Source organism: Conger conger, chromosome 3, assembly GCF_963514075.1.
Source record: "Conger conger chromosome 3, fConCon1.1, whole genome shotgun sequence".
NCBI lineage: Eukaryota > Metazoa > Chordata > Actinopteri > Anguilliformes > Congridae > Conger > Conger conger.
Genome location: NC_083762.1, coordinates 6,611,995 through 6,639,494, shown reverse-complemented (window position 1 = coordinate 6,639,494; position 27,500 = coordinate 6,611,995). Strand labels below are relative to the sequence as shown.

The 27,500-nt window shown below is 49.4% G+C and overlaps 2 protein-coding genes across 2 annotated transcripts in view; one reads left to right on the top strand and one right to left on the bottom strand.

Moving 5' to 3' along the window:
• LOC133124235 (pyruvate carboxylase, mitochondrial-like) overlaps positions 1–27,500 on the bottom strand; it is a 205,226-nt gene that overhangs the window by 24,503 nt on the left and 153,223 nt on the right. The window contains 7 exon segments of the mRNA XM_061235242.1: positions 1,996–2,247; positions 11,943–12,083; positions 12,086–12,180; positions 13,056–13,212; positions 15,357–15,578; positions 18,275–18,364; positions 18,481–18,625. Coding sequence (XP_061091226.1) covers positions 1,996–2,247; positions 11,943–12,083; positions 12,086–12,180; positions 13,056–13,212; positions 15,357–15,578; positions 18,275–18,364; positions 18,481–18,625 — 1,102 coding nt within the window.
• The window catches only part of LOC133125089 (leucine-rich repeat and fibronectin type-III domain-containing protein 2-like), a 26,434-nt gene continuing 19,285 nt past the window's right edge, over positions 20,352–27,500 (top strand). Inside the window, exons 1-4 of the mRNA XM_061236806.1 lie at positions 20,352–20,364; positions 20,785–20,920; positions 21,009–21,208; positions 26,601–26,677. Of these exons, the coding sequence (XP_061092790.1) occupies positions 20,352–20,364; positions 20,785–20,920; positions 21,009–21,208; positions 26,601–26,677 (426 nt within the window). The remainder of the gene's footprint in view (positions 20,365–20,784; positions 20,921–21,008; positions 21,209–26,600; positions 26,678–27,500) is intronic.

Genomic DNA, 27,500 nt, shown 5'->3' with positions numbered 1-27,500 from the left:
TCCCCGGTAGTTGCAGTAGGTCTGTCTGTCTGTCTGTCTGTCTGTAGGGGAGGGGGGGGGAGAAAACAGGTTCGATTTTTCACGGTCTGGCGGGTACGTCAGTATCAGGGCTTCCCGTCGCGTCTCTCCGCCGTGAGTTAATCTACAGGCGGAGTCAGCGTCTGACAAACGATCGGGAGATGGGTTTGATAGCCGAGCGCCGTATACACGCGATGTGTCACCGAGCGTGCGCTAATCTCCACGCCGGCGCTGACTGAGGAGGGCCGGCCCGTGACCGCGCCTGCGCCCGGCAGTCCGGCGCGGTTCGGGCGGTGCCGCGCGGCGACGGTTGCGGAAAGGTTGCGCGAACGTTGCGAGAAGGTCGGCGGGGCCGGAAATAAACGTGGAAAGACGGGAGTGACGGTAATCCCGACTGACAAGCCAAAACCTCTCTCTCCTCCGCACGCCTCCCTTCGCTCCCACAACTGTGCCTCTCCTGTGCTTTTCCGCTGCCTGTTTTCCGGCGTCTGGCTGGGCTGTCCTCGCGTAAACCCTCTGAACAGGCTCACAGCAAACAGTGCGGCAGCCTCGCATACAAACACACACCCAACCGCGGGCACACGTAAAAGGGGTCGTCTCCCGAGTGATATTACATGATTCATATCCCTGGCGTTCGTCTTGAATAGGAAGTGCCTTCGAAAGGGAAGTCAAGGATATAACAGGAAGCGAAATTCAAATAAAAATAAATTGCCCGAATGAGATAAATTATGGTTGAGACGACATATTCAGTAAACTTCTACGCTTGTTCTTAAATGTGCAGCTATGCCAACATAATGTGAATATGTGTGTTCATAGCCAAGGTACTAATGCCATCTCACCGAGATATAATACGCATTTGCTCCGAAGCAATTACTATCTTTCACACCACATTAACAATCTCGCTACTGTTAAACTTGGCGTATATCCATTCATTAAATCCAGCTCAACATTTCTTCCACCTTAACTTGACACGTCAGAGCTTAAAATGTACGAATTCTTCAAATCCACGGCCGCGCTCCGTTCCCCCCGCATAGGAGGAATATTCTATTTGAACAATTTACACCCCATCGTTTCCCTTTTGAAATTCCCCTTTGATAAACAACATTTTAGCGATGCGCTGACAAGTCCCCCGCAAGACAGCCGCAGAAACACCCTTTAGCGGAGGGGGCCCTGCCAACGCCGAGGCGACGGTTGGAGCTAAATTGTCTCGGTTTCCCAGCCTCCATTCAGCCGAGCACTTCAAAGGGAAGCGCGTTCTCTAATCTGCCATTATGTGCAGCGATGGAGAGACTCGCTCTCAAGTGATCAGCACTTTTACCTCAGCCGCGGAAGCCGGGGCGCCTGCGTCTGCACACGCCGAGCGTTTCTTCACCAGTCCGCCTGAAGGACCGCAATATAATCCCTTTTTTTAATATTTGTATTTTTTTATTTATTATTTATTTATTTTTTAAGTGGAGCTTGATTGCTTATGGAAAAGGGTTCGGCTCAGACGTGTTAGTTCTCTTAGAAAATACTGACCCGCGTTAATTGCAATACGCCCTCGGAACGGAGAAAAAAAAAAAAAACGTTCTGCAGGTTGCTGTGGCAGGGACAGTGGGCAGCGCTGCATTACATGGCATTTGGCTGACGCTCTTATCCAGAGCAACGTACAGTTGATTAGACTCAGCAGGAGACAATCCTCCCCTGGAGCAATGCAGGGTTAAGGGCCTTTGCTCAAGGGCCCAACGGCTGTGGGGATTGAACCACTGAGCCTGTTGACACTGATTGGTGCGTGTTGATTGGTGCGTGTTGACTGGTGTGTGTTGATTGGTGCGTGTTGATTGGTGCGTGTTGGTTGGTGCGTGTTGATTGGTGCGTGTTGATTGGTGCGTGTTGGTTGGTGCGTGTTGATTGGTGCGTGTTGATTGGTGCGTGTTGACTGGTGCGTGTTGGTTGGTGCGTGTTGATTGGTGGATGCGAGCGGGGGCGGGCTCTCACCCGTGTGCAGCTGGGTGCCCTTGGCGCAGGCCACCACGGCGCCCATGCTGGGTTGAGAGGTCATGCCGGCCATGGAGTCCACGGCCACGTCCACCACGTCCGCCCCCGCCTCGGCGCACGCCAACATGGCCGCCACGCCCACGCCCGCGGTGTCGTGCGTGTGCACGTGGAGCGGCATCTCCGGGAAGCGCTCCCGCAGGGCGCCAATCAGCTGCCGGCTCGACTCCGGCTTCAGCAGCCCCGCCATGTCCTACACAGAGGGGGAGAGAGAGAGAGAGAGAGAGAGAGAGAGATAGTGAGAGAGTGAGGGAGAGAGAGTGAGAGTGAGAGAGTGAGGGAGAGAGAGAGGGAGGGGGAGAGAGAGAGAGTGAGAGAGTGAGAGAGAGAGGGAGAGTGAGAGAGAGCGAGAGAGAGAGAGAGGGAGAGAGGGAGAGAGTGAGAGTGAGGGAGAGAGAGAGAGAGAGAGAGGGAGAGAGTGAGGGAGAGAGAGAGAGGGAGAGAGAGAGAGAGAATGAAGGAGAGAGAGTGAGAGTGAGAGAGTGAGGGAGAGAGAGAGAATGAAGGAGAGAGAGAGAATGAGAGAGTGAGGGAGAGAGAAAATGAAGGAGAGAGACAGAGAGAGAGAGAATGAAGGAGAGAGGGAGAAAGAGAGAGACAGAGCGACAGAGACAGAGAGAGAGAGAGAGGGAGAGAGAGAGACAGAGAGAGAAAGAGAGAGAGATAGAGGGAGAGGGAGAGAGAGGCAGACAGAGAGACAGAGAGAGAAAGAGAGAGAGAGAGAGGGAGAGAGAGACGTAGAGGGAATGAAGGGGAGAGATAGAGAGGAAGAAAGAGACAGACGGAATGAAGGAGAGAGAGGGGATGAAGGAGAGATAGAGAGAGAGGAACAGACAGCGGGAGAGAGAGAGGAAGAGAGAGATGTAGAGGGAATGAAGGAAAGAGAGAGAGCGAATGAAGGAGAAAGATAGAGGAAGAGAGAGACGTAGAGGGAATGAAGGAGAGAGATAGAGAGAGGAAGAGACATAGAGGGATTGAAGGAAAGAGAGAGGGAATGAAGGAGATAGAGAGAGGAGGAGAGAGACATAGAGGGAATGAAAAAGAGAGAGGGAGAGAGAGGGTGAGGGAGAGAAGGAGGGAATGAGAAAGAGGGAATGAGAGAGAGAGAAATAGGGTATGAGAGAGGGAGAGAAAGAGGGAATGACAGAGAATAAAGTGTGAGTGTGGGAGAGAAGGAAGGAGAAAGGTAGAGACAGAGAGAAAGATTGGAAAGGTTGAGAGGGGGAGGACAAAAGGAGGTGATGGAGGAAAGACAGCAGGGGAGGGGAAGTGTAGGAAAGGAGGAGGACATGGTGAGAAAATAACACTTTTTTTCCATCTTTTCCCTGAGGGGTGCTCCTTCCTTATGCCTCTTCATTCAGCTAATCCCCCACTTTACACCTGCCTCACTGCCTGCCTGCCTGTCTGTCTGTCTGTCTGTCTGTCTGTCTGTCTGTCTGTATCCCTGCCTGTCTGTCTATCTGTCTGTCTGTATCCCTGTCTGTCTGTCTGTCTGTCTGTCTGTCTGTCTGTCTGAATGTATGTATGTATGTATGTACGTCTGTCTGCATGTCTGCCTGTCTGTGTCTGTATGCCTGCCCGTCAGTCTGTATGTCAGTCTGTCAGTCTGTCTGTCTGTATGCCTGCCTGCCTGTCTGTGTCTGTCTGTCCGTGCGTCCGTCCGTCCCCCGGGTGAGGTGAGGGTCTGTGTACCTTAATGGCCAGGATGTGTGTGGGGTCTGTTGTGTACCTTAATGGCCAGGATGTGTGTGGGGTCTGTGTACCTTAATGGCCAGGATGTGTGTGGGGTCTGTGTACCTTAATGGCCAGGATGTGTGTGGGGTCTGTGTACCTTAATGGCCAGGACGTGTGTGTGGGGTCTGTGTACCTTAATGGCCAGGATGTGTGTGGGGTCTGTGTACCTTAATGGCCAGGATGTGTGTGGGGTCTGTGTACCTTAATGGCCAGGCTGTGTGTGGGGTCTGTGTACCTTAATGGCCAGCATGTGTGTGGGGTCTGTGTACCTTAATGGCCAGGACGTGTGTGGGGTCTGTGTACCTTAATGGCCAGGACGTGTGTGGGGTCTGTGTACCTTAATGGCCAGGACGTGTGTGGGGTCTGTGTACCTTAATGGCCAGGACGTATGTGGGGTCTGTGTACCTTAATGGCCAGGATGTGTGTGGGGTCTGTTGTGTACCTTAATGACCAGGATGTGTGTGGGGTCTGTGTACCTTAATGGCCAGGACGTGTGTGGGGTCTGTGTACCTTAATGGCCAGGATGTGTGTGGGGTCTGTGTACCTTAATGGCCAGGCTGTGTGTGGGGTCTGTGTACCTTAATGGCCAGGATGTGTGTGGGGTATGTGTACCTTAATGGCCAGGATGTGTGTGGGGTCTGTGTACCTTAATGGCCAGGATGTGTGTGGGGTCTGTGTACCTTAATGGCCAGGATGTGTGTGGGGTCTGTGTACCTTAATGGCCAGGATGTGTGTGGGGTCTGTGTACCTTAATGGCCAGGATGTGTGTGGGGTCTGTGTACCTTAATGGCCAGGATGTGTGTGGGGTCTGTGTACCTTAATGGCCAGGATGTGTGTGGGGTCTGTGTACCTTAATGGCCAGGATGTGTGTGGGGTCTGTGTACCTTAATGGCCAGGATGTGTGTGGGGTCTGTGTACCTTAATGGCCAGGATGTGTGTGGGGTCTGTGTACCTTAATGGCCAGGATGTGTGTGGGGTCTGTGTACCTTAATGGCCAGGATGTGTGTGGGGTCTGTGTACCTTAATGGCCAGGATGTGTGTGGGGTCTGTGTACCTTAATGGCCAGGATGTGTGTGGGGTCTGTGTACCTTAATGGCCAGGATGTGTGTGGGGTCTGTGTACCTTAATGGCCAGGATGTGTGTGGGGTCTGTGTACCTTAATGGCCAGGATGTGTGTGGGGTCTGTTGTGTACCTTAATGGCCAGGACGTGTGTGGGGTCTGTGTACCTTAATGGCCAGGATGTGTGTGGGGTCTGTGTACCTTAATGGCCAGGATGTGTGTGGGGTCTGTGTACCTTAATGGCCAGGACGTGTGTGTGGGGTCTGTGTACCTTAATGGCCAGGATGTGTGTGGGGTCTGTGTACCTTAATGGCCAGGATGTGTGTGGGGTCTGTGTACCTTAATGGCCAGGCTGTGTGTGGGGTCTGTGTACCTTAATGGCCAGCATGAGTGTGGGGTCTGTGTACCTTAATGGCCAGGATGTGTGTGGGGTCTGTGTACCTTAATGGCCAGGACGTGTGTGGGGTCTGTGTACCTTAATGGCCAGGACGTGTGTGGGGTCTGTGTACCTTAATGGCCAGGATGTGTGTGGGGTCTGTTGTGTACCTTAATGACCAGGATGTGTGTGGGGTCTGTGTACCTTAATGGCCAGCATGTGTGTGGGGTCTGTGTACCTTAATGGCCAGGATGTGTGTGGGGTCTGTGTACCTTAATGGCCAGGATGTGTGTGGGGTCTGTGTACCTTAATGGCCAGGATGTGTGTGGGGTCTGTGTACCTTAATGGCCAGGATGTGTGTGGGGTCTGTGTACCTTAACGGCCAGGATGTGTGTGGGGTCTGTGTACCTTAATGGCCAGGATGTGTGTGGGGTCTGTTGTGTACCTTAATGGCCAGGACGTGTGTGGGGTCTGTGTACCTTAATGGCCAGGATGTGTGTGGGGTCTGTGTACCTCAATGGCCAGGACGTGTGTGGGGTCTGTGTACCTTAATGGCCAGGACGTATGTGGGGTCTGTGTACCTTAATGGCCAGGATGTGTGTGGGGTCTGTTGTGTACCTTAATGACCAGGATGTGTGTGGGGTCTGTGTACCTTAATGGCCAGGACGTGTGTGGGGTCTGTGTACCTTAATGGCCAGGATGTGTGTGGGGTCTGTGTACCTTAATGGCCAGGATGTGTGTGGGGTCTGTGTACCTTAATGGCCAGGATGTGTGTGGGGTCTGTGTACCTTAATGGCCAGGATGTGTGTGGGGTCTGTGTACCTTAATGGCCAGGATGTGTGTGGGGTCTGTGTACCTTAATGGCCAGGATGTGTGTGGGGTCTGTGTACCTTAATGGCCAGGATGTGTGTGGGGTCTGTGTACCTTAATGGCCAGGATGTGTGTGGGGTCTGTGTACCTTAATGGCCAGGATGTGTGTGGGGTCTGTGTACCTTAATGGCCAGGATGTGTGTGGGGTCTGTGTACCTTAATGGCCAGGATGTGTGTGGGGTCTGTGTACCTTAATGGCCAGGATGTGTGTGGGGTCTGTGTACCTTAATGGCCAGCATGTGTGTGGGGTCTGTGTACCTTAATGGCCAGGATGTGTGTGGGGTCTGTGTACCTTAATGGCCAGGCTGTGTGTGGGGTCTGTGTACCTTAATGGCCAGGATGTGTGTGGGGTCTGTGTACCTTAATGGCCAGGATGTGTGTGGGGTCTGTGTACCTTAATGGCCAGGATGTGTGTGGGGTCTGTGTACCTTAATGGCCAGGATGTGTGTGGGGTCTGTGTACCTTAATGGCCAGGATGTGTGTGGGGTCTGTTGTGTACCTTAATGGCCAGGACGTGTGTGGGGTCTGTGTACCTTAATGGCCAGGATGTGTGTGGGGTCTGTGTACCTTAATGGCCAGGATGTGTGTGGGGTCTGTGTACCTTAATGGCCAGGACGTGTGTGTGGGGTCTGTGTACCTTAATGGCCAGGATGTGTGTGGGGTCTGTGTACCTTAATGGCCAGGATGTGTGTGGGGTCTGTGTACCTTAATGGCCAGGCTGTGTGTGGGGTCTGTGTACCTTAATGGCCAGCATGTGTGTGGGGTCTGTGTACCTTAATGGCCAGGATGTGTGTGGGGTCTGTGTACCTTAATGGCCAGGACGTGTGTGGGGTCTGTGTACCTTAATGGCCAGGACGTGTGTGGGGTCTGTGTACCTTAATGGCCAGGATGTGTGTGGGGTCTGTTGTGTACCTTAATGACCAGGATGTGTGTGGGGTCTGTGTACCTTAATGGCCAGGATGTGTGTGGGGTCTGTGTACCTTAATGGCCAGGATGTGTGTGGGGTCTGTGTACCTTAATGGCCAGGATGTGTGTGGGGTCTGTGTACCTTAATGGCCAGGATGTGTGTGGGGTCTGTGTACCTTAATGGCCAGGATGTGTGTGGGGTCTGTGTACCTTAACGGCCAGGATGTGTGTGGGGTCTGTGTACCTTAATGGCCAGGATGTGTGTGGGGTCTTTGTGTACCTTAATGGCCAGGACGTGTGTGGGGTCTGTGTACCTTAATGGCCAGGATGTGTGTGGGGTCTGTGTACCTTAATGGCCAGGATGTGTGTGGGGTCTGTGTACCTTAATGGCCAGGATGTGTGTGGGGTCTGTGTACCTTAATGGCCAGGATGTGTGTGGGGTCTGTGTACCTTAATGGCCAGGATGTGTGTGGGGTCTGTGTACCTTAATGGCCAGGATGTGTGTGGGGTCTGTGTACCTTAATGGCCAGGATGTGTGTGGGGTATGTGTACCTTAATGGCCAGGATGTGTGTGGGGTCTGTGTACCTTAATGGCCAGGATGTGTGTGGGGTCTGTGTACCTTAATGGCCAGGATGTGTGTGGGGTCTGTGTACCTTAATGGCCAGGCTGTGTGTGGGGTCTGTGTACCTTAATGGCCAGCATGTGTGTGGGGTCTGTGTACCTTAATGGCCAGGATGTGTGTGGGGTCTGTGTACCTTAATGGCCAGGATGTGTGTGGGGTCTGTGTACCTTAATGGCCAGGATGTGTGTGGGGTCTGTGTACCTTAATGGCCAGGATGTGTGTGGGGTCTGTGTACCTTAATGGCCAGGATGTGTGTGGGGTATGTGTACCTTAATGGCCAGGATGTGTGTGGGGTCTGTGTACCTTAATGGCCAGGATGTGTGTGGGGTCTGTGTACCTTAATGGCCAGGATGTGTGTGGGGTCTGTGTACCTTAATGGCCAGGCTGTGTGTGGGGTCTGTGTACCTTAATGGCCAGCATGTGTGTGGGGTCTGTGTACCTTAATGGCCAGGACGTGTGTGGGGTCTGTGTACCTTAATGGCCAGGATGTGTGTGGGGTCTGTGTACCTTAATGGCCAGGATGTGTGTGGGGTCTGTTGTGTACCTTAATGGCCAGGACGTGTGTGGGGTCTGTGTACCTTAATGGCCAGGATGTGTGTGGGGTCTGTGTACCTTAATGGCCAGGATGTGTGTGGGGTCTGTGTACCTCAATGGCCAGGACGTGTGTGGGGTCTGTGTACCTTAATGGCCAGGACGTATGTGGGGTCTGTGTACCTTAATGGCCAGGATGTGTGTGGGGTCTGTGTGTACCTTAATGACCAGGATGTGTGTGGGGTCTGTGTACCTTAATGGCCAGGACGTGGTGTGTGGGGTCTGTGTACCTTAATGGCCAGGATGTGTGTGGGGTCTGTGTACCTTAATGGCCAGGATGTGTGTGGGGTCTGTGTACCTTAATGGCCAGGATGTGTGTGGGGTCTGTGTACCTTAATGGCCAGGATGTGTGTGGGGTCTGTGTACCTTAATGGCCAGGATGTGTGTGGGGTCTGTGTACCTTAATGGCCAGGATGTGTGTGGGGTCTGTTGTGTACCTTAATGGCCAGGACGTGTGTGGGGTCTGTGTACCTTAATGGCCAGGATGTGTGTGGGGTCTGTGTACCTTAATGGCCAGGATGTGTGTGGGGTCTGTGTACCTTAATGGCCAGGACGTGTGTGTGGGGTCTGTGTACCTTAATGGCCAGGATGTGTGTGGGGTCTGTGTACCTTAATGGCCAGGATGTGTGTGGGGTCTGTGTACCTTAATGGCCAGGCTGTGTGTGGGGTCTGTGTACCTTAATGGCCAGCATGTGTGTGGGGTCTGTGTACCTTAATGGCCAGGATGTGTGTGGGGTCTGTGTACCTTAATGGCCAGGACGTGTGTGGGGTCTGTGTACCTTAATGGCCAGGACGTGAGTGTGTGGGGTCTGTGTACCTTAATGGCCAGGATGTGTGTGGGGTCTGTTGTGTACCTTAATGACCAGGATGTGTGTGGGGTCTGTGTACCTTAATGGCCAGGATGTGTGTGGGGTCTGTGTACCTTAATGGCCAGGATGTGTGTGGGGTCTGTGTACCTTAATGGCCAGGATGTGTGTGGGGTCTGTGTACCTTAATGGCCAGGATGTGTGTGGGGTCTGTGTACCTTAATGGCCAGGATGTGTGTGGGGTCTGTGTACCTTAACGGCCAGGATGTGTGTGGGGTCTGTGTACCTTAATGGCCAGGATGTGTGTGGGGTCTGTTGTGTACCTTAATGGCCAGGACGTGTGTGGGGTCTGTGTACCTTAATGGCCAGGATGTGTGTGGGGTCTGTGTACCTTAATGGCCAGGATGTGTGTGGGGTCTGTGTACCTTAATGGCCAGGATGTGTGTGGGGTCTGTGTACCTTAATGGCCAGGATGTGTGTGGGGTCTGTTGTGTACCTTAATGGCCAGGACGTGTGTGGGGTCTGTGTACCTTAATGGCCAGGATGTGTGTGGGGGTCTGTGTACCTTAATGGCCAGGATGTGTGTGGGGTCTGTGTACCTTAATGGCCAGGACGTGTGTGTGGGGTCTGTGTACCTTAATGGCCAGGATGTGTGTGGGGTCTGTGTACCTTAATGGCCAGGATGTGTGTGGGGTCTGTGTACCTTAATGGCCAGGCTGTGTGTGGGGTCTGTGTACCTTAATGGCCAGCATGTGTGTGGGGTCTGTGTACCTTAATGGCCAGGATGTGTGTGGGGTCTGTGTACCTTAATGGCCAGGACTTGTGTGGGTCTGTGTACCTTAATGGCCAGGACGTGTGTGGGGTCTGTGTACCTTAATGGCCAGGATGTGTGTGGGGTCTGTTGTGTACCTTAATGACCAGGATGTGTGTGGGGTCTGTGTACCTTAATGGCCAGGATGTGTGTGGGGTCTGTGTACCTTAATGGCCAGGATGTGTGTGGGGTCTGTGTACCTTAATGGCCAGGATGTGTGTGGGGTCTGTGTACCTTAATGGCCAGGATGTGTGTGGGGTCTGTGTACCTTAATGGCCAGGATGTGTGTGGGGTCTGTGTACCTTAACGGCCAGGATGTGTGTGGGGTCTGTGTACCTTAATGGCCAGGATGTGTGTGGGGTCTGTTGTGTACCTTAATGGCCAGGACGTGTGTGGGGTCTGTGTACCTTAATGGCCAGGATGTGTGTGGGGTCTGTGTACCTTAATGGCCAGGATGTGTGTGGGGTCTGTGTACCTTAATGGCCAGGATGTGTGTGGGGTCTGTGTACCTTAATGGCCAGGATGTGTGTGGGGTCTGTTGTGTACCTTAATGGCCAGGACGTGTGTGGGGTCTGTGTACCTTAATGGCCAGGATGTGTGTGGGGTCTGTGTACCTTAATGGCCAGGATGTGTGTGGGGTCTGTGTACCTTAATGGCCAGGAACGTGTGTGTGGGGTCTGTGTACCTTAATGGCCAGGATGTGTGTGGGGTCTGTGTACCTTAATGGCCAGGATGTGTGTGGGGTCTGTGTACCTTAATGGCCAGGCTGTGTGTGGGGTCTGTGTACCTTAATGGCCAGCATGTGTGTGGGTCTGTGTACCTTAATGGCCAGGATGTGTGTGGGGTCTGTGTACCTTAATGGCCAGGACGTGTGTGGGGTCTGTGTACCTTAATGGCCAGGAGGACCGTGTGTGGGGTCTGTGTACCTTAATGGCCAGGATGTGTGTGGGGGTCTGTTGTGTACCTTAATGACCAGGATGTGTGTGGGGTCTGTGTACCTTAATGGCCAGGATGTGTGTGGGGTCTGTGTACCTTAATGGCCAGGATGTGTGTGGGGTCTGTGTACCTTAATGGCCAGGATGTGTGTGGGGTCTGTGTACCTTAATGGCCAGGATGTGTGTGGGGTCTGTGTACCTTAATGGCCAGGATGTGTGTGGGGTCTGTGTACCTTAAAGGCCAGGATGTGTGTGGGGTCTGTGTACCTTAATGGCCAGGATGTGTGTGGGGTCTGTTGTGTACCTTAATGGCCAGGACGTGTGTGGGGTCTGTGTACCTTAATGGCCAGGATGTGTGTGGGTCTGTGTACCTTAATGGCCAGGATGTGTGTGGGTCTGTGTACCTTAATGGCCAGGATGTGTGTGGGGTCTGTGTACCTTAATGGCCAGGATGTGTGTGGGTCTGTGTACCTTAATGGCCAGGATGTGTGTGGGGTCTGTGTACCTTAATGGCCAGGATGTGTGTGGGGTCTGTGTACCTTAATGGCCAGGATGTGTGTGGGGTCTGTGTACCTTAATGGCCAGGATGTGTGTGGGGTATGTGTACCTTAATGGCCAGGATGTGTGTGGGGTCTGTGTACCTTAATGGCCAGGATGTGTGTGGGTCTGTGTACCTTAATGGCCAGGATGTGTGTGGGGTCTGTGTACCTTAATGGCCAGGATGTGTGTGGGGTCTGTGTACCTTAATGGCCAGGCATGTGTGTGGGGTCTGTGTACCTTAATGGCCAGGATGTGTGTGGGGTCTGTGTACCTTAATGGCCAGGATGTGTGTGGGGTCTGTGTACCTTAATGGCCAGGATGTGTGTGCGGTCTGTGTACCTTAATGGCCAGGATGTGTGTGGGGTCTGTGTACCTTAATGGCCAGGATGTGTGTGGGGTATGTGTACCTTAATGGCCAGGATGTGTGTGGGGTCTGTGTACCTTAATGGCCAGGATGTGTGTGGGGTCTGTGTACCTTAATGGCCAGGATGTGTGTGGGTCTGTGTACCTTAATGGCCAGGATGTGTGTGGGTCTGTGTACCTTAATGGCCAGGATGTGTGTGGGGTCTGTGTACCTTAATGGCCAGGATGTGTGTGGGGTCTGTGTACTTAATGGCCAGGCTGTGTGTGGGTCTGTGTAATGGCCAGGATGTGTGTGCCCGCCTTCACCAGTTCGTCGGCCAGCTTCAGGTAGTACTCCAGCGAGTATTTCTGGCGCATGGGATCGGACACGTCGCCCGTGTAAGAGATGGCGGCCTCCACCACCCCCCCTGCACTGCAGCCGCCTCCATGCCCAGGAGCATGTTGGGCAGGTAGTTCAGGGAATCAAAGACGCGGAAGATGTCCATGCCGTTCTCCTTGGCAACCTCACAGAACCTGGAGGGGGTGGAGGAACAGAGGGGGGGGGGGGGGGGGGGGGGGGGGTGAGAGAGGCAGAGAGACGGGAACATACCGAGAACGCTTCGCACGGGAGACGTCTGCTTAGCACTCGGCCCAATTTACAGCTGAAGCCCCAAAGCACACCAGCGTGCTTTCACACCGCAAAAAACCCCCAAAAAATAAGCCTTTTACTTACACCTAAATTCTCATTTATATTACACGGTACATTCTATTCCATGTGCTTTTCATGATGAAAAAGACAAAAATATTGCTAATGAGGTGAGATTGCTTTACTCATTTCAAGAATTGCCAGTGGGGTAGGCGCATTTGGCCGTGCTTTATTTTATGGCCTTTTAATTACCTAGTATTTACTGGGCAAATACACAGCTACTTGTGTAGTTATTAGGCAACTACTTTGATTTCAGGGCTAAGTACTACGAAAGAAAGTCAGTTAAGTACCATATGTAAGTACTACGTTAATAAGTTCTAAAGCCCCGTTTCATAGTACGTACCTCATAATAGTTGCCTCATAAGTAATCGGTATTTAACCCAGTAAATACTTGGTCATTAACGCACAAGTCTGTAGCCTGGATCATGAAGCAGGATTGCCGAGGGACAGTGAGCACCACGATTCATTGGACAGTGGCACATGTTTTTGTTCTTTTGGTTCTGCACTCTTAACAGTTACCAGAAATTTCACTTGTCAAGTAAACAATAACTGAAAAAAAGCTAATGCTTTCTACTTGAGAGATAAAAAGAAACTAAGTCCCCATTATAAGACTGAAGCAGAAGAAAGCGTTTTTGTCGGGCAGGGTATTTGCAGCCGAAAACACCCCACGGCATGCGGGGGAGTAAAGCGCGCTTCGGCTGACCTGAAGACCACGTTGTCGGGGTAGTTGGTGTAGCCCACCGCGTTGGCGCCCCGCAGAAGCATCTGGAAGGGCACGTTGGGGATCAGCTTCCTCAGCTCCTGCAGCCGCCGCCACGGGCACTCCCACAGGAAGCGCATGGCCACGTCAAACGTGGCACCTGGTGGGGGCGAGCAGGAGGAGGACCCATTACATTACACTACAGTACATTACACTACATTACACTACTACAGTACAGTACATTACACTACACTACATTACACTACAGTACATTACACTACATTACAGTACATTACACTACAGTACACTACAGTACAGTACATTACAGTACACTACACTATACTACACTACATTACACTACATTACAGTACATTACACTACACTACATTACATTACACTACATTACAGTACATTACACTACATTACACTACAGTACAGTACATTACACAACATTACAGTACAGTACATTACACTACACTACACTACATTACATTACAGTACAGTACAGTACAGTACACTACACCACATTACACTAATGGCATTTGGCAGACACTCATCTCCAGAGTGACGTAGATTTTAGACTCAGCAGGAGACATGGAGCAATGCAGGGTTAAGGGCCTTGCTCGCAGGCCCAACGGCTGGGCGGATCTTATTGCGGCTACACCGGGGATCAAACCACCGACCTTGTGTGTCCCAGTCATGTGCCTTAACCACTACGCTACAGGCCACCCTCCAGTCACACGGGCAGGTGTGCTAACGGCGTCCCCTCAACCGTGAATCCGGGAAGCGTAAACCGTCCTGCTTTCTCTTCTCAAACAGAATCTTCCAGACAAGAGCACCGGAGCGAAATGAACCTTCGCCGCTGTTTCACGAGAGCTCAAAGCCGCCAAACGTCTCGCTCGAAGGGCAGGAGAATGTGCTCTCGTATTTCCGAAAGGCTGAATTTGTTTGCCTCCGTATGCTGTAGCTCTTACATAAAACATGGGGAACACTTTCTCACACGCGGCGTTTGACAAGGGTGCCTTTCCTCTCCACCGGGGGCCTGTTCCGAGGTGCGGGAATGGTTTTATATCGCCTCTTTACTGCACAGACACTGTTTCAGGAACTCACTCGGACCAGCGAGAGATTCTCGCACGATAGTGGCACCTGCTCCGGCACCTGCTACGCTCAAAAAATGAATGATTGGATTTACTTTAAAACTTTATGGACAGTATTCGCACGCAGTACAAGTTCTTAATCAGTTGAGGTCTCACATACTTAGTAATACTGTGTGCAACCACTGCCCATAATTTTTGAAAGTAAATCCAATGATTCAATTTTCTGCCTGTAGCACGTACTATAGCGGGTTCTTCGCAGTCTGTAATTTTATTATGTCATTTTCTGAGCGTATACTTATCCATTCAAGAGATGTCACAGAGATCTCACCTCATGAATACTTTACACCGCACTGCAAAAACCAAAAAATAAGTCAGTCAGCCGCAGCAAGTGTTTAAACCTCATATTTAGACTTAAAGGTCCCACATTGCACAGCTTTCCAGTGTTTTATTTGAGGTCCTGATGTCCATGAGACAATATCTTAGTTTTAAGAACCAAAAACAATCTCTATGCAGTCTTGCATGTCTTTTCTACAGTACCTCTCATGAGCTTTACCAAGAACAGGCTGTTTCAGTGACTGTGTCTATAAGGCTCATTGATATTAATGGAAATCCAGTCTGATTGGCTGGCTAGCTCCAACAAACTGAATGCTGTCTGTGCCGAGCACTTGGATTTGTTCCGGCTACAAGGTGAAGCAAGTAGTCTTACCGTGATGTCACAACGTCACTGAAGTCCAAACGGCAGTTTTAAATGCACCATTTCCTCATATGAATTGTGTGCATTCATTTGGGGACTGCTTTGATACTTTCACAGTGTCTTTATAGCACCTTTAACTCCACATAGCCAGGGAAATGTCATTTCCCCACAAAATGGGGATCTAAATTCTTATTTCTAGTACTTTTGTTTTTCAAAAAAAAGACACAAATATCGCCAATGAGGTGAGACAGTTTGACTCATTTCAAGATTTGCCAATGGGGTAAGAAAATTTCAGAAGCATAAAACAAGCTAATATTTTCTACTCGGGAGAACCAAAATAAGATTTTAAGTCTCATTTAAGACTAAAGCACTTGTGAAGAGAGGCATTTTTGCAGTGTGAGTATCACAAATAAATCTTCCTCAGCTCTTGCAGCTGCAGTGGTCACAGCATCATAACAGATATAGATACGTAGTTATTAAAAGTAATAACCATATAACAGAGTGAGGACCCACCTCCCCAGTTCTCCAGGCTGTAGAGGTTGCTGAAGTTGTGGGCCACGAACGGGGAGATCTTCTTCAGGTCGTGCGTGCGGACACGGGTGGCCAGCAGGGATTGGTGGGCGTCCCGGAAGGTGGTGTCCATCAGGAGGAGGCCCTGGTGCGCCCGCACGGCCTTGGCGAATCCCTCGGGACCCTCCCGCACCAGAACGTCCCGGAAACCCATCGGGGGCTGCCCTGAAACAACAGCGCACGTTTCACTCACAGTTACACTACACTACATTACACTACACTACACTACAATACACTACACTACATTACATCACATCACATCACATTACATTACATTACATTACATTACATCACATCACATCACATCACATCACATTACATTACATTACATCACATCACATTACATCACATCACATCACATCACATTACACTACATTACACTACATCACATTACACTACACTACACTACATTACACTACACTACACTACACTACACTACATTACATTACATTACATTACACTACATTACACTACACTACACTACATTACACTACACTACATTACATCACATCACATCACATTACATCACATTACACTACATTACACTACATTACACTACATCACATTACATTACACTACATTACACTACATTACAATACATTACACTACACTACACTACATTACACTACACTACATTACATTACATCACATTACATCACATTACACTACATTACACTACATCACATTACATTACACTACATTACACTACATTACAATACATTACACTACACTACATTACACTACATTACACTACACTGCATTACACTACATTACACTACATTACATCACATCACATCACATTACATTACATTACACTACACTACACTACATTACACTACATTACACTACACTACATTACATTACATTACACTACACTTCATTACACTACATTACACTACATTACTGTCATAGTGCGAGGCAGAAGAACCAATAGCAACCAGGAAGTATGCCGAATAAAGTTCTCTTTATTCCAACAAAGTCCAGACAGAAATGAGTGAATCGGCGACAGGCAGTTGCAATAAGGGTTATCTGAGACGGTGTCGAAGTCACAAGCAAAAGTCCGTAAATCAGAAGGCAGAGGTACAAAAGGAGATCCAGGAATCGTGAAAACAGAATGCAGTCCAAAGTCGAAAACGAAATATCAAAACAGGGACAAAATCAATAATCAGAAAACAAAAGTTGAAAAGGGTCGATACAAGGGTAAGGCAATGAAATGAAGACTGGAGAGTCAGAGGTAAATACACAACAATCTAGCAACGAGACAAAGGAAATAGAGGGGTATAAATACACAGAAGAATTAACGAAAATGACAAACAGCTGAAAGGAATGAATGACGAGCAGAACTATGAAAAGCAACAAGGGACAAAAAACACGAAAACGCCAAGGACATAGACATCTAATGAAACGAGAGGAATAACAGGCAGAACAGCCCGGAGTCTGACAATTACAAAGCATTTAGCAGACGCTCTTATCCAGAGCGACGTACAACGAAGTACAGTTCAAACACAGGGACAAGTGCGAAGGGTACCCTAGAGGACAGTACGGTTCCGAGTCCAAGCGTGACCCTAGAGGACAGTACGGTTCTGAGTCCCAGCTATACACATGAAACAACTCACTCACAGACAGACAAACCCTCCACACTGCCAAAACCAAGTCAACCCAGTATTTTAGTCACATATTTTTGACTAATTTCAAGATGCGTTCTTGGAATGAGACAATTTCACTAATATTTCCTACTTGGAAGACAACAACATGATTAAGTCTCATTATAAGACTAAAACACAGTTTATTTTGTAGTGCAATGAAGAAGAACACTGTCTGCAATGGTTCCACAAACACAGGTGGCAACACTGCTACACAAACATGAACACAAACCCACCAACAACCCACAACTACAGTATCAGACTGCAGCTCACACCATCAACAACACAGTGCACAGAAAACAGCAACTAACAACAAAACTGCAAGAAAAAAGATGTCCCACACAGTTAAACGCTCCCAAGTGCAATTTATTGGCTATACCCCGGGCAGAGAAGGTCTCGCCCGGGTCATCTGACAAAGACCTGGCAGGTCAAAATCATGCGTGCGGTTTGCCCAATAAATTGCACTTGGGAGCATTAAACTGTGGTTGCGATAGTTTTTCTTCTATGATTTACTGCTGGCTCAGGCCCAGCAGATGGGTGTATTTCATTCTCTGATACCATACAACAACACATCTAATGCAGCGAGACACTATATTCTAGACTTTACAGTTTAATACATTTTTAGGCATTTATGTGTCATTCTGATTTGTATTGCACTGTGTACGAAGCAATGCAGGGTTCCGCAACAACTGACCCAGATGCGTAGACACACCGTCAAATCATCAAAACCCGCTGAAAGATGATGGAATCAATACACCGTACACGGCATGCACACACACACTCGCGCACACACACACACACACACACACACACACCGAAATCCCCGTAATGAGATTTCTAACGTGGTTATATCCTTTTTCATTTGAGGGAGGGATGGCGAGGAGGAGGAGATTAGGGTTGTATTGTCACAGACTCCTCTGCCGGGGATAAAGAGGAATGTCATTCGGCTAAAGCCGGCGTTGGGAATTCTACGCTGGCCGTGCAGGTGGCGAACGAACCCTCCTCCCCAGCAACACCAAGGACACGGGCGCACGCGAAACAGCCCAGCACGTACGCACACAGACACTGCCTATTTCACAGCTGACCCAACTTATGTTTGCATAAGCACTTTTGGTTTTTGTTGTTAGCTCAGCGCCGCTACTTAGCCTGGTGCAACTGCACAGCTCAGCTGAATCGTGTATTGTGGCACAGTTTTGTTTTGTAGCAGGGGATCCTTACCCAAAGGCACGGTGGGGATTACAGGGTCAACGGAGGACGGCTTGGCTTTGACTGGAATTGGTGTGAGGGGGCCGTTCACCATCACATGACCTGAATGAGAGAGAGAGAGAGAGAGAGAGACAGATTAGCAGACATAAACACACACATTAATGGCACGGCAGATACACGGGAGAGTCAGCTGTAGATGTAAAGAGCTTCACACAGACCCAGGTAGTTTAGGAGTTTCTGGGCCCGGTTCTGAACCGGTTTGAGGTTGAAGAGGTCCGGGTTCTCGTCGATAAACTGCGTGTCCACCGTGCTGTACAGGAACTGGTCATTGGTCAGGACGTTCTGCAGGAAGGGGATATTGGTCTGTACGGTGGGGCGAGAGGGATGGGGAGGAATAGGGAGAGAGAGACAGAGAGGGGGGAAATGGGTCAGTACATAACATATGCTGTTTCAGTACGTTATGTACACTGGCTTCATGCAGGACACATGCATGCGTGTGTGCGTGTCCACTCACACGCACACGCACACACACACACACTCACACACACACACGCACACTCTCACACACACACACACACACACACACACACACACACACGCACACACACACGTGCGCGCGGACGAGCACGCTCCCCGATTAAAAGGCTCCTATTAATTCCACTTTCAATTTAGTCATTACATGAATATATTAAACTAAGCAGTGCCAATGAATATAAAATAACTCCTCTTGGGGCCCGTAAATATAGCACAGCATTGCGTATGCAACATCATGCAGAGAATGCAGGAGGCCTAAACGTTAACACAGCACGGTCACGCAGGGCCAGATGACAGGACTCCTGTGGATCTCCTGTGGCTCCCCAGATAAAACTCCCGGGACAGCCAAAATCAGGATTTATGCTTTTCCCCTCATTAGTGAAGCCATTGCAGCTGTTTTTTATTTTTGGTGCTGCTGTTGTTTTCTTTCACGGGGCCAAGGGGGCCACACGTACACAGCTGGAGCTGCATCACCTTCAAACTCCGCTAAAACATCAAATGACATCTCAGACCAATCAGCGCAACAAATCTTTTTCAGACAAAAATTTAAAAAAAAACAACCGAGTTCAACGCGAAAGCGGTTTGTTAAATCTAGGCATGGGAATGAAACCTTAATTCACAATCTTACCAAATTCTGTTTAGCTTCAAATGGAAATGAATTCCTGCTCGAGGAACAGGCTCTAGGAATAGAAACCCATTGAAGAAGAAGAAGAGGTACAAAGAAACGCAACTTCAATCAGCATCCGTCAGCCAAAGTTAGGAGAGCTGTCATTCAGCTCCGCCGAGATGAGACTGGAACAAACAACGACTGGAACGCCTCGTAACAAGGTAACGCAGCCCATGTGAGCAAATCACCTCAATCAAAATGTGCATATCAGACATGCAGAGTTACTTTTCCCCGACCGTGAATGCGATATAAAATGAATAATGCGGGCTAAATCTCTGCCACTGGGCGCGGCTAACCGAGAGCGAGCTCGGAACGGCTCATTTCCCATTCAGCGTGTGCGCCAGGAGAGCGTTTATATTCATATTCATGAATTTCAAGGGGGCAGAATAACAAAAAAAAAAAAACTAATGTAGTTACAGAACATGACCAGACAGAAAATTCCCAGGATGCTTCGGGGATAGGATTGGAGGCAGGACGGGGAGCGGGGGGGGGGGGGGGGGGGCTGATGAAATGCTGTGCCGGGCACAGGGACAGGAGTTTGAGTCCTGTGGGACCCTCCCGGCTGAAAGGTGGACTGCATTACCCGCCGTGTGCGAAATCGACAGTGACAGGGAACCGGCGAGAGACCGACGCACAGGCAGACGCGGGGGTATTAATAGAGTTCACGTGGCCCGTCAGGATTAACAGTCAAACACAAATCAATGTCATTATCAAAGCACTCGATGCCAACGTCCCAGCACGCAGCCGGTGTCCTGTCGTACAGACCTGCGCTCACCCAAACTCTGTGAGCCTCGTTAGGCTCAATGCAAAACAGTCTGCTTCCCCGACAAAACGACCGTCCATATCAACTGTTGTTCGGAGGAAGACGATATCCAGCAGCTACTCTACATGGAAGACAACTGTGAGGAATCTATGTGGGGAGGCCTGTACTGTACCTACCTATAAGGGCGGCCTGTAGCGTAGTGGCTAAGGTACATGACTGGGACAGGCAAGGTTGGTGGTTGGAATCCCAGTGTAGCCATGATAAGATCAGCACAGCCGTTGGGCCCTTGAGCAAGGCCCTTAACCCTGCATTGCTCCAGGGGAGGATTGCCTCCTGCTTAGTCTAATCAACTGTATGTCGCTCTGGAGAAGAGCGTCTGCCAAATGCCATTAATGTAGTGTAGTGTAGTGTAGTGTAGTGTAGTGTAGTGTAGTGTAGTGTAGGGTAGTGTAGTGTAGTGTAGGGTAGTGTAGTGTAGGGTAGGGTAATGTAATGTAATGTGGGCTGGCGCACGTTGCGTCACACAAACTGAAAACACAGCGTCCTTCTTGTTTGTAGCGGGTCGTTTCGACCGAAAACATCCGCTTGGTTCGGAGTACCCCGGCACTCTCAGCCTGGACGCGGCTCGCAGCCCGAAGGCTCGACAGCAGGGCCCTTTGGGCAGCGGGCTGATTAATGGCCGCTCCACTGGCAGGTAATGGAAGTGAACAGCGCCCGTCCCCGGCCCGGGGAACAGGGCCACACCCCGGGGGACTGGAGCAGAGGGGCGCGGGCGCACACAGGGGGCAGTTGGGCAGTTGGGCAGTTGGGCAGTTGACACTGGGGGCCGCGGAGCAGAGTCTGCACTCCTCGTGCCACCGAGGACCAGGCAGTAACGCCTCGGACGTGCCGCCGGCGGCAGGACCCGGCGCGGGCGCGGCCAACGCGTCCGTCCTCCCCGCGCGGTCTGACGCGGCCGTGGGAGACGGCGGGTATGCTGCCGGTGAGCGCGGTCCGCTGGGGGGCCTCCCACCGAGCCCACGCTCGTTCCCTCACTCCCCCTCGCCGTCTCCCGCCCTCGTTACTCTCTCGCTCAGAATATCATTGATTCCGGCGAGAGGCTCTGTCAGAGAGGTTGCTCTCGAGGTTTGAGCGTTGGCCGATCTCTCCTGACGTTTTTACAGAACATTTTACACCCCTGCGCGCCTCCCGGAACAAAATGGCGCTCAGCGGGCGCGGAGACGTTCGACCGCCACCGCGCCCGGACTCTTTAGTCTTTCGGCAAACCCTGTCCTGGTCTAATGTGTGTGTTTTTGATGGATACCCAGCGCTCACTTCATTAAGAGGATGGTGATGATTAATAATTAAGTGAGTAACTGTCAGGCGCAGCGTCTCTCTCGCTCTTACTCACATGACCAGCTGCAAGGACGCGTAAACAAAGAACGACACAAGAGCGCACGAGTCACACATACAAGTGCCTGCTCCCACACACACACCCACGCACATATTTATACACAAAGACGCGCACACACTCACACACACACACACACGCACACATACACACATACACACACACACACACACACTCACACACACCCACGCACATATTTATACACAAAGACGCGCACACACTCACACACACACACGCACATGCACACACACACACACTCACACACACACACACACTCACACAAACACTCACACACACACACACACACACTCACACACACACACACACACACACACACACACTCACACAAACACTCACACACACACTCACACACTCACACTCACACACACACTCACACACACACTCACACAAACACTCACACATGCACACACACACACTCATACACACACTCCCACAAACACTCACACACACACACACACACACACTCACACACATATACACCCACCCATGCACATATTAATATGCACAAAGACACACACACTCTCACACAAACACTCACTCGCCCACACACATACACATGCACATCCATAAGCATGCACACACACATGCACACACACACCCACACACAGTATACATGCACACACACGTACACACACACACACACACACACACATACATACAACCACACACATACACTAGCATGCACACTCACCCACACATGTACACACACACACGCAGGCATGCATGCACATACACATACCCACCCACACACACACACACACACATAAACGTACACACACGCGCGCAGGCAGGCACACGCACACACATACCCACATACAGACCTACATATAGGCACACTCCAACATGAATGCACACACACACATACGCACACACAGAGAGATGATCATGAACACGTGCACGCACAGCAAGTGAACAGGCACCTGCTACTTTGAATTGCAACAGATTTTCCTTCTGCCACAGTGTTTAATTGCTTGTTTTAAGTTGCTAAATAATTTGTTTTAGAGGACAAATCACCAGGCGAATCTGGAACAAAATGAATTTAAGAGATTAATGTGTACAGAATATGTTCAGAATGGCACAGTATGCCATAGCCTAGTGCCCACTGTGCCATGAATAGTAGAAAGCCTGGAAAAATCTATTAAATGCACTAATAATATATCACTCATATATGAATTCAAGGTTTTTACAGTAACACTATTCAATAATACTCATATATTGTATCGATGCAATCTGCACTGGGAATAAATGAAAGCAGTCTGAACGAGCCAAACAGATATGGCACAAATTCATTATTAACGGTGGAACATAATGCATGTTTCCAGTTGAAGCAGCTATTGAACTGAGCTGTACCTTAAAGTATTTATCCAGATACACTGAAGTTATTTTGCCAAATACAGAATTCAAACAATACCCATTTTCACAGAATCAATACTATAGTACAGTATGGCACACCTGTTGAACACTTTTTCCGTCAGTAATGTAAACACAGATCTGTTAAATCTGAGTCACATATTTGTTGAGGTGCAGAGATATGGCAGATTTGTTGTTTGCCTTGCTATCAGGACATATTCCCATCTTTAATGATCCAAATGAATAATGCAGAATAATGAATAACGATAAGCTGAGCCAAATTATATGAGGTCAGACTTATATAAATAAATGTGGCGGAGCGTGTCACTTGATTTCGCAGCGCAGAGGCTTTTATTACTGTGTAAATCATGTTTTATCGTCATAATGTAATGGGAGTCCTCTCCTCCATCTTCTTCAGTTGTCTGCGGTACGAATGACGATGGCCTGCACTCACAAACCGAATTCAAAACGTGGATATTTGATGTATCGCGTTATGTGGCAAATCGTTTGTTTCCACGCCGTGCGATCTAATGGCGGTACATTTATGAGGCTGGTATGATTTACACGGTGGTCCATGCTGCGATATTGAAAAGTAAAGATAATAATTTGCTACAGTGGGCGCACGCTGGTGTACGCAAGTATTCGTTTTTATATGACAGGGAGAATGGCTTTGAGTGACTGCGTCTCTTTTCTAAACCAAGCATAGCCTCAGTCAATAGTGTTAGGGTACATGACCACGGCTACTAGCTGTTCCCAGAGGGATAATGCTGATGCCCTCACGTTTGGTACTTAACCTGAATTATGTATCAGCTGCTTTAATACACATTAAAGCTTTAATTTTTGACAATTGATTCAGTTGTAACTTGTAAAAGGTATTGTGCACAATGCAAATGGGCTTGGATAATGCTGTCTGCCAAGTGCATGAATAATGCAGTAAAATTCTGGTTATGCCTTGGTTCAGCGAGTTACAGATACTTTAGTGCTATCGAGCGTCTAAAAAGCCATTAGGATGTAAACCGTGATGAAATAATGATTCAGTTTGTGTATGCGTGCGTTTATCTATACGTACAATTTCTGCATTCAGATAGTAAGTCTACATGGTTTCCGGACAATATTTCGACAATATAGTGCCTCAAGGCTGAGTGTTAGGTCTGGTTTAATTTCCACTGCTACATATACAGCACAGTACCTTTACTGAGAAACCTCTCATGATTAACCACGCCACACGTTCTCATCTTAATGCAGATGATGCAGCTTGCTTGATTAATGAATTGCAGAGTATCAATGAAAGAAGACCAAGACCACTCCTGCATAAGCTTCTGCTTCTTCATCAACAATAATAATCAAATGGAATCCAAATCCAGCCCTGGTGTTCTTTTCTCCCAGGTCCTGAACTGAATGTTTAGTGCTGTAGATAGACTGATCTTCCCACCTGACTCCCAGGTAAAGGGAAGGTGAAATCGTTCTCAGCCTGTGATTTGATTATCCTTGGTCTACAGTATCCCTACAGTCTCTCTCTCTCTCTCTCTTCTCTTTCTCTCTCTCTCTCTCTTTGCTTTAAACACAGCAGCTTGTTTTTGGTTTCGCTTTTAGTTCTTAGGCAATGCTCAGTGCACTCATAGCTTATTCACCCATGGTACAGAACATTCCGCATGGCTGCTTAGCCCAGACCAGGGGTCGGCAACCCTGGTCCTCTAGAGCCGCAGGGTGTGCCGGTCTTTGTTTTCGCCATAATACCAGCAACTGATTCAGAAGCAGGTGAGGCGAGTTAACGATGTAATCGAACTGCTTTAATCGATCAATGAAGTGCTGAGTAACAACGAAAGCCAGCACCCCCCGCGGCTCTCCAGGGCCAGGGTCGCCGAACCCGGGGCCCAGACTTTGAGCGTCCTTTAACTACGCGGCTCTCTCTGGCTCTTCCTCGCTTCCTGTAGCACTCCAGAGCACTCCTCCCCTCCTCCTCTACCTCTCCAATCACGCTCGTCATGGCAGCGAAGCCCGGAACCTTCCATCTTGTCGTGTTCAGCGCCGGTCCGCTCCATCCCCACCCCAGCAGGGACCTCATGCATCACTGTCCCCTGAGATCTTCATTTAAAGGCAGGCTAACTCTTCCCTTCCCCTGGCCTTCTCCGACTAAACCTCCATTTCTCTTCAGTAGCCCCCCAGAGGCACATTTCTTGTCCAACAATATGAGATATTAATATTATTGGTATGAATAATAAAACAACCGCTTTAAACAATATTCCTTCTATGTCCTCCACTTGGATTCTTACTGTATTTTGCTCAGTCTCCTCAGCAGATTTTATTAGTCAGTCTAAAGTGCTACTTTATTCATTATTTAAATTGCTATTTTAATTGCTTGGATTTCACTATTTCACTATCGGCACGCTATATTGTGTTAAGATTTTCATACAATAGTTATTCTAAGTTTTAAGCCTGTTCATAAAATAAGCAAAAATCCTGAAATAAATTTTTTTAATGTCCATAGTTGTAATGTTATTGGGATGTGAGAGATTTCATAATATTCATATGCAATTGCGTGAAATTGGGACACTAAAACAATTATATTAATCAGCCAATACTCAACAATCCTGTATGTGTATGGCAACATACATAGATTAAACTTAGCATATATATAGGAGTGAAACTACTATAAAATGTAAATCCAACAGCAGAATCTCCCACAATTTTAGAAAGGTTTTCAAAGTCAAGTGGTGTTTGCTTGGCTAGGCATTGGTGCCGAGGTGCTGGCTTGAGAACGGTTGACAAATGATGTCAAACTGAATTAAAAAAAAATCAATACATTAAAATATTGATCTTCAATACCCCAACACTAAGCAATATTAAGCTGAGTGTTATAACTTCACCAAATATGTCATACATTAGCTCTTGTAGCCACAAGAAGTGCTCGGAATGTGGATGGGGAGAATCAACTAGCAAGTAAAAGTGTAAAATTAAATACAATCGTTTTCACGTGCCCGATGGAATGTGATACTGTGTCATACATACTGTGTATGAAAAGCAGAACTAACAGATTTGTAAACTGAGGTTTGATACAAGATATGTTTTCCTATCTGTGTTTGAGAGTATATGTTACACCGTGTGCTTGATTCAGTATCTCTATATATAGCCTTGTCGTCTGCCAAGACTGACTCACTCCCCTCACCTAAAAACACACCAACCCAGAAAGCAGTGTAAAAAAAAACTGGACACGAAAGGAGAAGGCATGGGAATGGAGAACATTCACTTTTCTCTCCCCTGCTGAAAAAAAACAAAAAACTGCTTAAGCTAGGTTCTCAAGCAGCTGGTAGCTGGTTGACCAGTTCACACCATCTCCCAGCCAGCTCAACATGGTTTGACCTGCTCAAGCTACGTTTTGAAACGGCTACGTTTCAGCCAGACCAACCAGCCAGACCACCGTTTTGACCACTTTGGACCAGCTCAGGTTTCCATAGCCGGTCAAGCCGGCACGGCCGGGTTTCGCAGTCGGGCCGTCCTCTCCAGGCGCACCCCAGCGCTCAGCCTGCATTAATGAGCGTGAACCCTGCGGCGTGGGGCGTCTCTGACAGCTGATCCGCGCTAATCTCGGCGTCTCCGTTACCCGCGCGGGCAGACAGGCGGCACAGTCACGCCGCCGTGGAAACGGTCGCCCCGGACGCGGCGGGAAACGGTCGCGCGGACGCGCGGCGCGTTCCGAGTCCTTTCATCTCCCGCTAACGCCAGACGTCCCCCCTCTCTTCCTCTCTTCCTCTCTTCCGCCTCACTTATCGCTCGCTCCTTCCTCCCGTCTCCATTTCTATCTGTCTCTCCCTCCTCCCCTCCTCTCATCCTCTCCTCCTCTCTCAAGCCAACGCCGCTCCAGGCTCTCCCTCTCTCCCTCCACCCCTCCCTCTCTCCCTCCTCCCCTCCCTCCTCTCTCCCTCCCTCCCTCTCTCGTCCGCTGGCTCGCTCTCGCTCTCCGCCTCAGTCGGCGTAGCGGACACACAGCGCGCGGTCACACTCCCTCGCTCTCTGCACCAAAAGCCACAAATCACAGCACTCGCTTCTCCCAGGGAAAAAGAAGGGGATGAGCGATTGAGGGAGAGAAAGAGAGAGCGGGCAACACAAACCGATGACTGTGGGTAGAAAAAAGAAGAAGCCACCTTTTGGGAAAGGACAGGAGTATCACGGGAGCAGTTGTTTTCCCTGCGAAAGATCTGCGAAGCTGCATGAATGTGCGTTCCTCCTCTCGCCCGTCGCGCTGGATTAAAATGACTTAAACTACTGAAAGCAGAGGCTGTCGGAGAGAGCAGGACGAACACAGTGAGAACAGTCAATTCCTCCGGAGGAATACCGAGCGGCTGAGGTGGACGGAGAGAGCGAGAGTGTGCGCGCGTGAGGGAGCCTCTTTTTGGGGAAAAACCCGGTGCCGGCCACACAGCAGGAGATGACACCCTGACTACCCAAGCAGGAGAAACTAGGTTTGTGAGTGTTTTGTTTTTGTCAATGTTCTGTACACTGTGAAGGACGGAGT